At 41.0% G+C, this 17,592-nt stretch overlaps 1 protein-coding gene across 9 annotated transcripts in view; it reads right to left on the bottom strand.

Annotated features, from left to right (window-relative positions):
• Positions 1 to 2,581: 2,581 nt before the first annotated feature.
• Positions 2,582 to 17,592, bottom strand: part of RASGRP3 (RAS guanyl releasing protein 3) — a 101,499-nt gene continuing 86,488 nt past the window's right edge. For 7 of the 9 annotated variants that reach the window (XM_090281136.1, XM_090281138.1, XM_090281139.1 and 4 more), the window contains 5 exons: positions 16,571 to 16,718; positions 12,159 to 12,195; positions 10,093 to 10,218; positions 9,208 to 9,572; positions 2,582 to 4,639 (listed from right to left, as the gene is read on the bottom strand). In XM_090281136.1, coding sequence (XP_090137262.1) covers positions 4,631 to 4,639; positions 9,208 to 9,572; positions 10,093 to 10,218; positions 12,159 to 12,195; positions 16,571 to 16,718 — 685 coding nt within the window. In that variant the 3' untranslated portion in view covers positions 2,582 to 4,630. Of the gene's footprint in view, positions 4,640 to 9,207; positions 9,573 to 10,092; positions 10,219 to 12,158; positions 12,196 to 16,570; positions 16,719 to 17,592 lie in introns of those variants that run through there. The other 2 variants (XM_090281142.1, XM_090281143.1) reach the window with 2 other exon arrangements.

The following is a 17,592-nucleotide window of genomic DNA, read 5'->3' as shown; positions in this document are numbered from 1 at the left end:
GAAGAAGTAAAGGTTATATGAAGTGAAATAAAGAAAAACATACAGGGAACCAACAGTGACAGGAAGGAAGCCAGGAGTCAAATTAATGATTTGGAACAAAAGGAAGAAATAAACATTCACCCAGAACAGACAGAAGAAATAAGAGTTAAAAAAAACGAGGAGAGGTTTAGGACAACTTTAAATGTGCCAACATCCAAATCATAGGGGTGCCAGAAGGAGAAGAGGAAGAGAAAGAAATCAAAAACTTAGTTGAAAAAATAATGAAAAAAAACTTCCCTAATTTGGTGAAGGAAATGGACATACAAGTCCAGGAAGCACAGAGAGTCCCAAACAAGTTGGAACCAAAGAGGACCACAACAAGACACATCATAATTAAAATGCCAAAGGTTAAAGATAAAGAGAGAATCTTAAAAGCGGCATGAGAAGAGAGTTACCAACAAAGGAGTTTCCATAAGGTTATTGGCTGATTTCTCAAAAGAAACTTTGCAGGCAAGAAAGGACTGGCAAAAAGTATTCTAAGTGATGAAAAAGCAAGGACCTACAAACCAGACTACTCTATCCAGAGAAGCTATCATTTAGAATGGAAGGGCAGATAAAGTGCCTCCCAGACAAGGTAAGGCTAAAAAAGTTCATCATCACCAAGCCATTATTATATGAAATGTTAAAGGGACATATTTTTAGAAAAGAATATTGAAACTATGTATGAACATTAAAATAACAAACTCACTGCTATCAACCACTGAATCTAAAATACTAAAACTAAGAAAACAACCAGAACAGGAACAGAATCATATCTATGGAGATCATTTGGAGGGTTATCAGCTGGGAGAGGGAAGGGGGAGAAATGGGGAAATGGCGCAGGGATCAAGAAGCATAATTAGTAGGAACAAAACAGGGGGATGTTAAGAAGAGTATAGGAAAGAGTGAAGCCAAAGAACTTATATGCACGACCCATGGACATGAACTAAGGGGCAGGGGGCGAGAATTGCTGGAGGGAAGAGGGGTACTGGGCTGAGGGGGACTAAGGGAAAATATTGGGACAACTGTAACAATGTAATCAATAAAATATACTTCTAAAAATGTTAACTTTTGTTTTCTTCTTTCCTCTGTAGTAAACTAAGTTTTTCAAGAGACAGACTCTTAACTAGATTCATATTTTGCCCTATTTTTCTCTAAACTCATTTACACTTTACCCATTTGGTTTCTTCATCTTGCCTACCTATTTTCAAACAGAGCAAGAATACCTGATGTTAGAAAACAGACCAGAACTAATTGTACATACTTGAATATTTTTCTTTGGTACTTCTTTGTTTAAATAGGTCTTATTTGACACAAAATTTACTTAAATGCTGTACTTAGAGCCTCCAAAGTACACAGCCATATAACACATTGAGTCTAAGATTTTGAAGACAATTTTAGAGAAGAACCTTACTTAACTGCAAAATAATATTCACTTACTAAAAAGGTCTTTACAATGAACTTTTACATATATTATTTGACTTGACTTGGTCTTTATAACTCTATGAGGTAGTTGAGGAAGGTGGTGAGATCTTTTCTTCAAGTAATCAAATTGAGTCTCAAATAGATGTCCATAACTTGCCCAGGATCTCATGACTCTAACAAAGATGGGATTTAAATCTGGTTGTAGTTTGCATGCCAAAGGTATATTGGTAATCTCCTTTGACTGAAATTATGTCCTCAGTCTTTCTGGTCTTGTATATTTTAGCAAAATCAATGTATTTACCTTAGGAATACCACGCTCCTGCCATCAATAACAGCTCCCTTCTGTAGGAGTCCTGCATTATTAAGTTGCAAATCCATCTGACTTTTGGAAAGACTCTGTCACCATAGAAATCTGGGGACATTATTAATTTAGAAGGCAGTCGCTCAACCTAAATCGTTCAAATAATAATTAGGGCCACTCTCTGATTTAGGCAAATCTAAAAAAGTGTCAGTCCCATTTGTACATCCTTCAGTGAAGGCTCAGTTGCATCCTCTAACCTGCGCCATCCTGGTACCCAATAATATTCACTCTTAAGAGTTTTATTTTTGCTTTTCACTTAAAAGGAGATCATGATCAAAACCACAAAAGGAAGGTCTTGGAAGAATGTATTTCCGTTCCACCATGGGTTTGCCTATTTTGTTTAATTTACTGATTATGGGAAATTGGTAGGTTGGAAATATCACAGTCACCATTGTTGTGAGTAAATGATATAATTAGAATTATAAAGTTGCTCATTATGCACTCAAATTTCTGCAGATAGTACTGTGTGTGTATACATATTTATATATATATACACACATGTGGTTTATATACGTATATACACACAAATGTTTGTTTTATCTTCTTTTTTGTGTTTGTTTTTTATTCAAGGTACATTTAATATCTTTGTCACAAGAAACCTGACAATATAAAATTCTTCTTACATGTGAAAACTCAGAATAACCCATATTGAGTGGCAAGTGATAACTGCTCTGAAAAGAGAAAAAACAGTCCAACATTTATTAAGTTTTTTCCTGAATTTTCTTAAATTACACACACACACACACACAAGAAAGGTTGCTTTACTTAAGCTGCCAGTTTCTTTTTTAAATTTTATTAACATGTATTTCATTGCATTTATGAAAAGGAATAGATCATCTATATACATAGAACCAACACTTTGGGGTGGCTATTTGCCTTCTGAGGTGCTTCCATTTGGTGAGTTCTCTTATTACCTGGCTTACTCACAGCTCCCTCAACTACTAACTTCATTTAATTTGCCGTCTCTCTGCAAATTGACCTCTGATTCACACCATCAAGTCCGTTCTAGCAAATTTGGAACTATATTTTAAGTGACCATCTTGCCTAAATGCCCACAGGCTCTCGGCTTCTGAGGGCAGAGACCAAGCATTGCTCATCTTTGTGCACCTAGCACAGGACCTGCCCAGAGCAGGTGCTCAACAAACAACTGCAGAGCAGAATTGTCCCCAATGAGCTAAGGGAAAAAAAAAAGGCATTTCTTTCCTGAGGTGACTGCCCCGATAGAAGTGAATTCAGCCTTACATGGAATACAACCCTTAAACTCCCAAACGCAGACCAGGGCACCTCGCTGGGTTGTTTCTGACCGTTCACTTGGTAGCAGGTCATTGCCTTCACCCACAGGCTCAACCCCATCTCCACTTTTGAACATCTTGAACAAGTTCTCTCTCCTCTCCTCATGTAACAAATAGGCCCACGTGTAGTTATTTTGGGTCAAAAAAAGATATTTAAAATATTACCTTAAATTTTTTAATGAAATATTAATCAAAGGTGCTTTCTATGACTGTTCTTTAATTATGGATAGCAATTTCTTAGGAACAGCACAAGAGTTCTCTTTCACAACCAAAATTTTTCTTTAACCAACAAAATTCTTAGAACTACTTTGAGTTTTTAGAAGTCACTGGCTGTTTTGCATTTCACTAAGTAGTTTTTTTTTCCTCCTTAATTTTATTTCCAAAGACTTGAATTGATTTTTTAATTGTTATTCACATTTCTTAATAGCAATCTTTTTTATTAAGTACGTTTATTAAACCTGGGGACGGCAAAACAAGGAAGGGCTCAGGATAGAAGAAGCCACAGGAGAGAGCCTAGGCAGGGCTGCTTTGGCTCTCTAGAAATGTTAGAGGAAAGAAATGAGCCTAGGTAGGGGCTGCTATGGCTCACTGGAAAGTCAGAGAAAAGGGGGCCTTGGAGACAGGTTCAGGGGGTTAGCTCAGGACGAGCTGCTGCTGCCCATTGCTTCCCTGGTTGCAAGTCTCACGGGGACCCTCAGAGTTTAGGAGATGCACAGCTGAGGAGCAAGAAAGGTGGCGTGGACGTGCTCCTGGCAGGGAGAGCACCAGTAGCAGCCATAATAAAAGTCTTAAGAAAGATGGCTAACCCTAATCAGGTAGGACGAGGGCAGTTACTTTTCAAATTATATTTATAATTTATGGCAATTATAAACATTAGGAGAGTTTTCATGGCTGTGTCATTGCTTCTTAGTGATGTGAAATTGGTAAGACTAATGTGATATATAAATGCGTGACTTATTACACATCCTAATAGCAACCATGTTATAAAAACAATGTAAACAGCTTCTTCTTGCAACAGGTCATCATTAGAAGAATCACTGCATTCCAGGATCTGAAGAGTGTCCTTGTCCCTCAAGAAAACGTTAAGTCCTGGTCCCCTCCAAAAATCCCACCAAAAAACCCCCTCAAAATCAACTCCTCATTAAGCATTCCCCCCCAAAAGTTTATAAAAATACTGAAATAATATTATCACAAAAAGCAAAGTCTGAGTTTAGAGAATAAGTATCAAGTACATGCACAAAAGCTTTCATTTCACCCGTATATGAATGGCTCTAGAGAAAGATACATGAGAAAAACCACCGACTACATGACACAGTCTTTGTGGCATCTAACTAGGGGCAGGGGAGGAGGAAATAAATAGTTCATAGGGTAAATCCTCTGTCCCACAGTCAAGTCAGGAAGATCCCACGGTGTCACAAGGCAGTAAACGCCCAGATCTCTTTTCAGGTAACTTCCTGAGAAGTGGACTGTTCTAAGTTTTCATCTTGCTGTTCCAAACACCAACACGATTGCCGTTGGTATTCTCATCGTGAAGTCAGCCATCCTGCAACATGAATCAGAACCCGTTGTATGGTTGTCATTTAACAGCAACAAAAAAAGAGTGTTTCTAGAATGCGGTTTATTTGAGGGAACATCTCAAAGGATTAGCACAGGTATTCCCCATATAACATGGTACTTCTATAACACAGTTTTGCTCTAACACAGAGAATTGGGGAAAACTCCCATATAACACAAAATTAGGGAAATCCCCATATAATACTGAACGTGATAAAAGCTTTTAAGAGCAAAATTTTAAGTTTTTCATTTGAGCGCATAAGCCATATCAGTTTACTCTAAAAAACGTAAAGAAAGGCCTAGACTTAGCAGAACAGTTAGTCATATTTCTTAAATGAAGATCCTTGCACTTAAAGGAGCACAAAGTTTAAGAGAGAACATCAAAAGTACTTAGCGCCATATAACAAAATTTATAAAGATCTCTCAGCTAAAAGCAAGCAATCTAAAATAACAGATTTTTGCAAAAAGTAGAGCATAGAAATCAAAAAAATGCTGAAGAAAGTTCAGAGGATGAGGATATTTTGTCAAAAAGAAAACACATTCAGTTAATGGAGCTTAGTAGTGATGACGAAGAAAACATTACTTAATTCATATTAATATGTAATTCTTTTGATGAAAATTACTTTAATAAAGATATTTCTCTTAATTATAAAAATATAATAGTATGTTTGCTAAATTTTTGGAACCTAATCCCCCTTTTTTGTACTAGTTCTTCGTTTTGTATAACACGGATTCGCATAACACAGCATTTGTTAGGAACGTAACAACCATGTTACACGGGGGTTACCTGTACCTGTACTCTCAAGATTTAGAGGGTAGCCTGGCTGGTGTGGCTCAGTGGATTGAGCTGTGGCCTGTGAACCAAAAGGTCACAGGTTTGATTCCCAGTCAGGGTACATGCCTGGTGGCAGGCCAGGTCTGCAGTTGGAGGTGTGCGAGAGGCAGCTGATTGGATGCTTCTCTCCCTCTCTTTCTCCCTCCCTTCCTTTCCCTCTAAAAATAAATAAATAAAATCTTTTTTAAAAAAGAGAGACAGATTTAGAGGGTATGAAAAGACAGCATGCACCCAACACATGAAATCTTAAAGACTCCCACATGAATTCCAATAAGGATGTTTACTATACTCCTTCCTAAAGGGTGCTCCACAAAGCACTGGTCCCTGAAATACTCATTGTTGAGGCTGCCCCTTTAGAAATTCACGATATAAATTAGCAAAAGGACACTGAGAAAATTTACAAGGGAAAAAGATATATATTTATACTAGTACATATAGGTGTATATACAAGGTCTGTCCAGGAAAAGTCCAGCCTTTGTTAATGTAACAAGAACGGTTTGTGCAACATGGATGTAACCTGGCAGCCAAGGAAAGTGGACTGGAATGCGCATATGTGAACAATGACGACTTCACTGTACGAGTCAGCAGGGACGGTAGACACCATTGCATGTGTGCTGTGTGGCCGTCACATTCAAAAATTATTAAGTGAGTAGAGCAACAAGTCTGCATCAAATGTTGCGTTAAGCTTGAACATTCCTCCACTGAAACTATTTGGATGACTCAGAAGGCCACGGCTATGGGCAGCTGGTGATTGGCAGCTTCATCACGACTACGCTCCCGCTCCTGCATCACTTCTCATGCAGAGCTTTCGGCAAAACATCAAATCACCCAGGTGACTCAGAGCCACTACAGCCCAGATTTGGTGCCCTGTGACTTCTGGCTTTTTGCAAAACTAAAATTACCTTTGAAAGGGAAGAGATTTCAGGCCATGGATGAGATTCAGGAAAATATGACAGGGGTAGCTGATGGTGATTGGGAGAACTGTGTGAGGTCCCAAGGTGCCTACTTCAATAAATGTCTCTATTTTTCTTATTATATGGCTGGATACTTTTGGGACAGACATTTAATTTTGTTTAGTCCAGCATTTCCTAGGTTTTCTATATTTGTTATTATTTTAATTTAGCAGAAAGTAATAAAAACAAAGAAGCATTATAAAGAAAAAATATATATTGTTACTGCCAAGAGAGTTATCTTGACCTGTTCTTGCCACCCATGGGCTCAATGATCACTAGTGAAAAGATATCCACCACCACAGAAAACGTTCCCGCCCTTACACTTTAAAATGGATGTAAATCCTGGAACTCAGTGGAAGGAAATATACAGATTACAAACCCAACTGCCCTCTCTGTTGATCATATTTATGGATACGACTCATAAACATCATCTGAACCTAAATAATAAAATGTGTAAATCATTTCTCCTAAACATATTTACTGGTCTTGCCCAGCAGAAAAACTCTTAAATCTGAAAACTCCTTTGACTACATTTTTAACTCTTGGTGTAATTTTGTCACATTTCTCTCCTGCTGCCTTTTCCCTAAACAAAGGTAAACGTCTTCTCATTTGCTGATTTGGATGAGGTTAAGACTGTATACCATATGCATTTTACAGAAGAACATACTGTCTTCTTTAATTAGCACAAATGAAATTAAATACTAATGGCCAGTGAACCATCTCTTTGATTTATGAGATTAGAAAATTGAGAGAGTAAGGGAAGACCTGAATATAAAGTTTCTATTTTTAGAGAATAAAATAAAATTTTAAACAACAGATCTTTGTTTTTTATTTCTTTAGAGACTGAAGATAAGGGAATCTGACCCATGGAAGTGGCTATCCTACACCTAATAGCCTGTGAATTTCTCCTAACCCAGGAGCAAGGTATGAGTAACTTGAACAGTGCTAGCCAACAGAAATGAGCTCATGGCTAGTTCCACTATTTGTCAAACACACACAGGTACTCGTCTGAATTCAAAGATGGTCCATGAAGTGGACACCATCTCAGGGCTGTAGCTGGGCATCCTATTACTCTACCCATAGAAGCTCTTTTTCTGAGATTCACTGACAGCCACATTGCTCACGGAAATAGTCTCTGCTGACTGAGGTGGTACTTGGGGTGACTAGCACGATTTCAGGCATCAGACGAAAAATCTAACACAGTGATTCCTCACTATTTCTGGTTTGCAGATCCTCTTAAGACACTCACCCCCCAAAATGAGCATATGTCCATAAATAATTTTACACAAAATATAAGGTATTTTCATTAACTCCCTGAGGCCCTTCTTCAGACCCCAAGTTAAGATCCCTTGCCCTAGAATACCATCCTCTGTCACCAAATCATGAAATTTTCTTATTCATCTTTATATTCCCAGCTTGAACTATGAGACCATTAAAAGAAGTGGTGGATAGCACTGAAATATTCACCTAGATGATTAGTAGGAGGAATATTAAAAATAAAGCTGGTGTTGCAAATCTATAGGTACAGAGTGGAAATCAGTTGGTTGCTTGGGGCTATGGTAGGTGGGGGAGATGAAAACTGACTGTTAATAGACACAGGGGGAGTTTTGGAATGATATAAATGTTCTAAAGTTAGATCATAGTGATGGTTGTGCAACAATGTGAATATACTAAAAACCATTGAATTATACACTTTAAATGGGTAAATTTGATAGTATATAAATTATATCTTGATAAAGTTGTTTTTAAAAGTTGGTGTTTTAAGAAAGAGAAGACATGGCTCAGCAGGAACTTGAAATAAACCTCATGTGACTGAAGATAACGTGTGGCCTCCTTACTAATTGTTTTCAATGACGAAGGAACTAGAGGAATTTCAGTTAAAGGTCATTGGAGTTTTCCTCATCATGGGAAACTATGGAGACTGAGTGTTTAGATCTCTTGTAGAATGTGGAATGTGGAGGACCACCCATAGAATAAAGAGCACTGGTTTGATCCAGTAGGATCTCTGCCGAACCCAATATTCTGTTTATGAGGCTGATGATTCAGTAAGGAGACAATGGCTGCCCTCCATGACATTGCTTTGAAGGTTAGAAATATGACACCAGTTTCCCCAAATCTTTTTTCTGAATACACTATGAACTGTTGACTAATAAATTTATCTAAGTCCATCTTGAATCAATTTATATTTTCAGCTTGTTCTAACAAATTCCATATGCTTCCCAATTTGCTTTGGATGATCTGAGTGTAATTTGTGGGTGGAGGCAGAGCCTGGCTTATAGAACCTTGATTTCCCCAGTCTCGGATTCTCACCACTCCCTTCTCCACAAGGCTGTCAAAGCCTCTTTTCAAAACAGGGGTAAGAGTTTCCAACCTTCCTTTATCTATCAGCCTTGTGCTTCCACTGTTTCCTGGTTCTAACTTGGAAAACTAAGCTGATAGGTATAGTACATTGGTATAATGGATACACACAACACTCATGGGTCCCTGGGACATCATTTCAGTATATAAACACAGTTACCTTCACTAAGTTTTAGAACTCATGCAATTTAATTTTATCAATGATGAAGCTGAGGTCCAAAGAGAAGAAACCATCTTGCCCAGGGTCATGTAATTAACCAGTGGCAAGACTGGAAAAGTAGTATGTCTTGATTCCCTACCATTCTGCTTTCAGAGCTACCAGGCTAGCTCCTGGACTCCCTGTAACACTCACATCTCAGCCCCTGTCAGGTTATCTTCTGATTTTTATTTGTGGTGTGACCCAGCACTGACCTCCCCATCCTGTCTGGTCTCATCCATGTCTGCTTCATCCTGGTCAGATTCAAAGTCGGTGCCCCGGTCAACAACATCTACGCCAGCTTGTACCCTGGGCTTTTCATTTTCCCACTTGGCGAAGCCTTTGTCCTTTGCTGCTTTGCCATGGAACTTGGATTTCATTTTGGGGAAAGTGTGGGACCCTGAGTCCCCCCAGCCAGCCTCTGACCATACAGGCTCGGTCTGGGTGGCCTGGCTGGTGGTGGCCCGCTGCAGCCTCACGGAGATCTTACGAGAAGAGCCTGTAACCAGTGTGATGGCTCTGCTATCCAGGTCTTGATGTCCAGCAGCGACACTAGGGAACTCGAACACCTCATCCTGCACTGAAAGGGGAAAGATTATTGGGATTATTTGTCATCTGACTGCTTCATAGCAAACCCATCAGCCCTGACCGGTGTGGCTCTATTGATTGGGGATCATCCCACAGAGTGAAAGGTCGCTGGTTCGATTCCCGGTCAGGGCACATGCCTGGGTCGCAGGTTTGGTCCCCGGTCAGAGCACCTATAAGAGGCAACCAATTGATGTATCTCTCCCTCTCTTTCTCCCTCCCTACCCCCTCTCTCTAAAAATAAATAAATAAAATCTTTTTAAAAATCAAAGTTGGTGCAAACAACAGGAGTCCCGCAGGTAAGGTCCAGAGCAACAGGCCAGAGGCAGAATGAAATCAGCTGCAGGTGAGTTGCATGTTAATGAGACCTGAAAGCAGAGAGAAGTGAAGGCAACTCAAGGGTGTAGCCTGGCTGTTCACCCTGAAGAATGCCTTGGTGTTTATAACGATTCTGACAAGGTTTAGGTCCAGAACACATTGGAAATCCCGGTAGGAAAGAAAGTAGAAGACATTACCTGGGGGCAATGAGGGGCTTCCGGGCAGCGACCCGTTACCACTGCCCAAGGATGGAGCCCGGGCAAATCTCCTGCAGGCCAGAACCAGGAGGTCTTTGCACTGCTTGTGACAATTGGCTCCACAGTCTGAAAATCCCAAAGCATCACAGGTGATTAGTGTGAACCAAGTGCCTCTGGTGCTAACTGGGCTTCCAAGGTGGAGCTTGAGTGGTTCACCCACCCTTCCCCTTCCCCATCCTAGATTCTTCCTGGCATTCCTAAAGTTCTTCAGATTCTTCCTCTGCACAGTTCGTTGACCTGCTGGGGAGCCAACAAGCAAGGGCCAAGCTGAGTGGAGAGCTGCCCTTGCTCCAAACTAAATGCAAGTCACATGGGTCTGGTGTTCTTTCCCAAGTCAAGATGGATTCCCCACAAAGAGGCTCCCTGAGCCAGAATGAGGGCGAGAAGCCTCAGCTTCTAGTCTCCCCCAGGACCAACTGCTGAGGCTGACCATTTACAGTGAGGTGTCCCTCCATTCAATAGTTGCATGTTTTATTCTTCATTTCACAAAACCTTTTCCAGGGCAAGTCATTATATCTTCTGCCTCCTTTCTTTGCATAGAAACAGAAAACAAGGTGGCCATATGCTCAATAAACACGTTGCAGATTTGACTATGGCTTCGAAATTGTATGCAGCAGATTCTGTGAAGTTTCACATTAGGATGTTTCACTTAAAAAAGTAGAATGTTAATTGCTACTTGGTGTAGAAAATTTTGACTACTTTGGAAGATGGCCACACAATCATTTCATCTGATGAGAGTCCTACCTGTCCCTTAGATTCACTGAGCAGATATGATCATTTTAAAGAGTATACTACTCTCTTCTCATCATAGGACCTAATGATTTCCAATATCTATTTTTCCCAAAATGGTCTTGTTTTAAATGGTTGCATAATGACATCATAGAGATCAAGTTGTGATATGTTGTCTATTTTAGTTTTTTCACTCTCTGCACCTTTAAGAGAAAATGCCATGTGTATAAAGATAATCCAAGAGTTTAATTGTTATACATCTTCATAAAATTGTGTTGTGTGTGTCTTTTAAGGTACAAGGGATAGAAACCAAGATAAAACTAATGGGCAATAAGATATTGCAGTGTCTGCTGCTTGAAAGTAAAAACCCCAGTTATCCTAAGGCACTGATACAAAGAACTAAAGGGGAGAATTTAGTTTTGAGCACTAAAACGCAGCTCCCATTGGGATTCAGGAAATTGTTCTTTTCATGCAAATAAGGGCCAAATACTGAAAGATAGCCAGAGGACAAAAGGCGTCAGAGGGATCCGTATTAATCTGAAGAGAGTTTCTGTAGTTTTATTATATTTTCCAAGAGCACTATCAGATTCTTAAAAGGACCAGTATAAAAGAGTCTGCATAAAATATTCAACAATTTCTTAAATCAGCTATCAACAACGTGTAATAATCATATATGTACAAGTAGCAACACAGACCTAAATACCTAGTTAATTCGCACGTGTATTGCGAATCACATATGTAATTAGTTAGTTGTTTATATATTTTAACTAAATAGGGGAGCTATATAAATGAATTCATTGAAAGGGACTCAAGTTTTAAGGTTTCTCCTCTTTTCTCATCGTCATCTGTGATTTAGAGAAAGGAATAGCTATGTGAGAGCGAAGAGCAATGCATAAGTATTTTAAAAAGAAGTGTGTGTGTGTCTCCCTGAAGGATGAAGTTCTTCCAATACAGCATTTTAGTTAGGCCTGTCCCACTTCAGAATTCCCACCTTATCTGTGTGTTGATGATTATTAGCATGACATCTTGGGGTGGGGGCAGAGGTATGCGGGCTGATAGAGGTGGTCTGCTTCCTCTTCTAACAAGCTGTAAAAATCCAGTCTGGTCTCTCAGAAACTCCAGGAGGTTCCTTTCCTGGACATGTTAACTACTCAGTTGCCAGTGGCCCCAAAAACCCAAGTTCATAATGATACCGACAGCTTTAGAAGTTTCATCTAATTTGATTTTTTGTCCCAAATGTCACATTTAAAAATTTTAACACAGTAACATTTATTTACCTTTGCATTTGTATCCTTGCTTGATTATTCCCCAAAGCTGTAACAAAAGACAAAGGGATGTCAGGGAATCTGAAGAAAAATCTGGAAAGAAAACAAGGCCACGGAAGAAGGAAGTCCTGGGAAGCTGATGACTAAGGAAGGGGGCACAAACAGGATGTCGCTGCTCCTGACACCCTTCCTGTCAGATAGAAGAGCCCTCCTCCAACCCCGCCAGCTGCGGTGATAACAGGAATTTTGTTTCCCTTTTCTATCCCGGAGCCAAGTGGGAGCTAGATGGGAAACTGACGTTGGTGCAGTTATTGGACTTCAGCCTCACGCGCTCTCAACAGAATTTTGGGGGGAGGGTTTCTCTCTTTAACTTTCTTTTCAATCATACACATCTCTTGGTGCCCACAGCAGGAAATCAGGCAACCCAAGCAGTGCACATCCCACTAAAGCATTTCTACTTGGCTAGGTTATTTTCTGAGGAGCATTAGCACTTGGAAAGGATACAGAAGAAGAGCGGATCTAGTATTTATTTGTGGATCCATTCTCCACATTTGCTCAGTGTTTTGGCCCGTGGCAGAGCTTGCGGGGGATGTACAAAAGGCTCAGACTGCCAATCAAGTAGGAAGTGGGATGTAGGAAGTGACAAATGTCTCTGGAGAGATGTGAGGGCATTTGCCCAGGCGGTTCAGGGACATCCTCTTGGTGGTGGGCTCTTTGCCCTTGTGACATGCTGGAAACTTTGTGAAGAAGGGGCCTTCTTGTATCCTTTCTCAGGCCTTTCCCAGCACTTGCACGTGGGTACCAGGGACACCAGAAACATACAACATGGATGAATTCAATGGGCCTAGCTAAGCCAGAGAAGCTCCACTCCTGACCTTTTAACGCTTAGGTGAGGTGACTGATCCCTACTCTAAAAAATGATTTTGAAAGACGCAGGTCTGGTGGCCTACTGGGGCTGATGGAGGTGTCACTCACAATGCACTACGGGGGAGCAACGCCCTGAGTTTGGGCATTACGGCCGGACTAGAAGAAGTAGCTGCCGAGGTGAAGTGATTCAAGAGCATTTTAAAGGCTGCTCCTTGCTCTCCTTCTGACAAGTTAACTTCCCCAGAGAAGAGGGATTCCTTCCAGCCTTAGAAGTTATTTGGTTCTTCAGAATACAATATTAAGATGCAAATGCCTCCTGGAACAGGGCAACATTTTACCTTGGGGACAAGAAGGATTATTGAGACAACTGAGGGGAAGCAAGGCCTCAGGTGCCTGGAACGACTGGGAGACTGGCCGTGAGGAGCCGAAGCAGCCAAGGGACAGGGCTGGTCAGGGCAGTGACATCATGTCAGAGCCACAAGGACCTTCACGGTAATCCCGTTTGCTGCTGCCACTTCTTCTTCTTCTTTTTAATAATAGGTTAGTGTGATGATCCAGGAAATTAAATAATTTGAAAGGTTTCATGTCTGAGAAACTGTAGTGATAAATTTTTTCCTCACTGAGCCCTTGGTAATAGTAACAACAGTAATAGTGATAGCTAAGGTTTATTCAGCTCTTGCTATGGGAAAAGCACAGTTTTAAGCTCTCCATGTGTATTAACTCATTTGATCCTTACAATATCCTATAGTATAGGAAATAGTAATTTTCTCCTTTTTTTCAGATGAGGAGACTGAGGTACACAGCAGTGGAGTCACTTGGCAAGGTCTCATAGCTAGTAAGCAGGGAAAGAAGAATGTGTCCCTTGAGATGAAGACAAGAAGCCACTGCTCCCGGGTGCTGCGGGTGTGAGCAAAAGCCATTGATGTAGGACAAGAAAGGATAAGGTTTAGGAAACATCCTAGTATCCAGATACGGCACATTATTAGCATAGCGGCAGGAAATTCTGGAATAGTGTGGTTGAGCATCAGTCTTCTCAGGAGGGGAAGTCAGGGCATCGCTTGCAAAGACTTACTTAATAATGAGCTGACAACACTGGGCAGGAAGAGGCTCTGGGTCAGCTTGCCAGCCAAGGGCAGGAGAGGGTGGCCTCTTGCCTAAGTGTATGCAGGAGTATTTCCCAGAGTCCTTTGACTGGAAACCCCGGGCTACTGCGACATTTGGAGTGACTGATTGTGGTGTAAGGAGCACTGGACTGGGAGTCAGGGGACCTTGATATGAGTCACAGACCTGCTGCTAAAGATCCATGTGACCTTAGGGAAGTCAGTTAACTTCTCCAGACCTTGAAATAAAGGAATTAGCAAAAGTCTTTCAGTTCTGAAATTCTAATTTAAAAATAAATGTATTTCAAGTAGTGTCTGTTTGTCTTCCTTACCCTTAAAATGGAATTTATTTCAAAAGCAGGTAGACCAGGCACTGAAAAATGGTTCCTTGCATCCCCCTACAATGCCTTTCAATGATATATCTAGAGAGTTATGTTTATAAATCCTTTTGAAACCAATGGACTTTTAAAAATGTTTGTGAGTAAAGATCAAGTCAGAGTGTACCAATGGTTAAATATATTTTTAAAAAATTTTAAAAGAGCTATTAAAACTTTAAGTGAGTTAATTTCCATCAAACTCCAAAAATGTCAAGGAACACTAAAAAAAGAAAAAAAAAGAAAGAAAACCATTTTCTCTGAGCTACATGACATGTAATATGTCTTATATCATTTAATCATCATAACAACATGACAGGTAAGTATTAACCCCCTTCACTGAGAGGAAAACAGAGAGATGGTTGATACGTTGGTCAAGGACAAAGAGTTAATATAAGGGGCAGAACTGAGATTCAAAGCCAGGATTCCAAACCCCAGTCCCAGAGCTTTCTACCTCATCATAGCTGCATCAAGAACTTAGTGTCAGCAAATCTGCTCTGATGAGTTGGGGAGAGGAGCGTGGATGCTCCCCAGAAACACTGCCTTGCTGCGTCTATAGAGTCGGTGCCTCCACGAAAGGGAGAGACATCTAAGGCCTGGAGAGCAGGGATAAGCTCCTGAGACTTGATCAAGGCCTTCCAGCGCTCACGGCACACCCAAAGGCAGATATCTCAACCTGGCCCTTGGCTGGCCGTGCCACGGCCTAGCAGGTTCCTGGGCCCCCCTCTGCAGGACAGAGCTACACAAGGTCTCATCCCACTTCAGCATTTTCAGGTCTAGACAAATGCAAAAATTCCCATCAGAAGAACAGAAACATAGAAAAGGAGATGTTTCTTTTATGACGCAGTGGTCAGGTAATGCAGTCCCAGTGCTGAAGCTGAGGGAAGCAGCTCTCTGCCCCTGCAGTGGGGCGGAGGAGTTGGTTAGGCTGGTCTTGGCCCATTGACCACATCGGCTGCTGGGACCACTTGCGGCCATCTTCGAGGTAATGATGGGCTGTTATTTACCTGTTGTCAGAGGGGTGTGTGCTTAAACACACACACCTGCCTTTGGGCCCCTCAAAGCTAGTTCTTCAAGAATGAGATGGGAAAAATAATTTGGTAGTAGCATATACCATCAGCAGCAAATTCAATACAGGTCAACAGGGGGACATGACTGCTGAATGAAGCTAACATCACTGAGCTCTGACATCTGGTAGAGGAGCAATAGTTATATTTGCTTGGCTGCTGGACCACCCTCACCTAGAGTACCATACTCTCCATCTTATTATAACTTGGATGTCAACTAGAAGATGTCCAAGGACCCAAAAGCCTTGGTTTAATACCAGGACCAAAGTTGACCTTAGTTGCCAAAGAATTATCAAACGTGGAGAAATAAAGTGTGCGATCTTCATTGGTTGCAGTGATGTAGGTGGAGCACAGGATTCAGAGTCAGAACACCTGCATTTGAGCCCTGGCTCTGGTCACTGTTGGCTGTGCGATCCTGGGAAAGTTGGGTTACCCTCTCTGCACCTCCTGACCTTCACAGGCAAATGGGGAGACTAAAATGCCCGTGATACTTCCATAGACATTAGTGTAACTAACCAAATTACCAGCCTGTGATGTGCCAAATAAAAGTTATTTATTATTATATCCATTTTCTCTCCCAAAAGATGTGTTTCCTTTTTGAGTTACGAATTATTGAGGCATGCCATGATGGATTTCTAGTGACTGATACCATATGAAATAAGAACTGGGAGAAACTGGCTAAGATGAATACTCTCCTTAATTGTACCACTTGAGTATTAGTGATGACTGCCATCGTTCATTGGGTGGAACGTTTCCCTGAGAGATTGCTCACTCGAGTTAACAGGCTCACTCACTCATCTTCCTTGTCTGCTCCAGCCCTGCATTCTTAGAAAGAATATAACTAAACCTGCAGATCTTGCTATTGTTTTTAATTTAATTTTTATTTCCTGGGAGTCATCATGTTTTACTTCTGATCTATGGCAGTCAATGAATTCTGTTTTGTAGTATCATTTTTCTACCTTCTCAGAATACTGCCCAAATAACTACAGAGGGAAAACAACAGAAGACAGACTTACAAATCCTGCACAGTGTTCGCAAAAGGTCGGCTTGAGATAGGTCATCTCCTGAAAATTATGGACAAATCCTGGTCCCATTTTACAGTGTAGCTGGGACTTAGCTCTCAGGAAATAAGCCATCATTTCATCTTTACTAATTAGGCCATCCCTGCGAAGAAAATCAAAGAAAGGAACAATGTTTGAATACCATATTGCAAAGTGGCTGCCACACTTGACTTATTTACCTCCTGAACCTTTGTAGCCAAAAGCAGGTGCAGAAGGTTCACCTGTCTGTTACATGTGAAAGGAGGATCTCTCACACGCTTCAAGTACTAAAGGCTTTCTTAGTAAGAAGGTGTGTGTGTGTGTGTGTGTTCTGCCTTTATTACCACACAGGAGCTTCCAGGAGGACATCTGTCTCCTTTTTAGCCCTTGCTTCACTATGGACTTTGCAAGTATCAGGCTGCTAGAGGAAGGTAGAAAACTGATAACTGGACCCACCAATCTCAGATTTATTCAGTGTGGTGTTATCCAGGCCACTGCCACCAGTAAGCCTCTCTTGGACTCACCCTCTTTCACAAGAAGTCATGCTCCCACCCGCCACGCTCCCACCTCCCAGGTTTTGCTCCCTCTCTTCACCCACTCCTCCTCTACAAATAGGCTCAGGACCTCCCTCCTACAAATGTCTTCCTCAATTCTGCTGTCATTTGCAACACTTGTCTTTTCTCTCTTTCTTCTCCTACACCAAAAGTTTTCAAAAAGAATATTCGTTGGACATTTTTTCCAATTCCTTCTGTTATTCTTTTCCATACAATCATGTTTCTAATCCTATCATTCTCTCGAAGCCACCACAAAGACATCCATTCATTCCTTGTATCTGCTGACCCGATGGCAGCATGTGACATAAGGACAAGTTGCCTCCTTTTAGGCACTGTCTCCTCCATGGACCCTAGTTTCCTTCTTCCCTCAGGATTCCAGCTCTTTTGCAGGATCCACTTCTTCCTTTTAGCTTATACAAGTCGGGGAGAGGATCCCCCAAAGTT

Source organism: Furipterus horrens, unplaced genomic scaffold, assembly GCF_987537825.1.
Source record: "Furipterus horrens unplaced genomic scaffold, mFurHor1.1.pri manual_scaffold_6, whole genome shotgun sequence".
Taxonomy (NCBI): domain Eukaryota; kingdom Metazoa; phylum Chordata; class Mammalia; order Chiroptera; family Furipteridae; genus Furipterus; species Furipterus horrens.
Note: the sequence above shows the minus strand (reverse complement) of the source record. Positions and strands in the feature narration are given on the sequence as shown.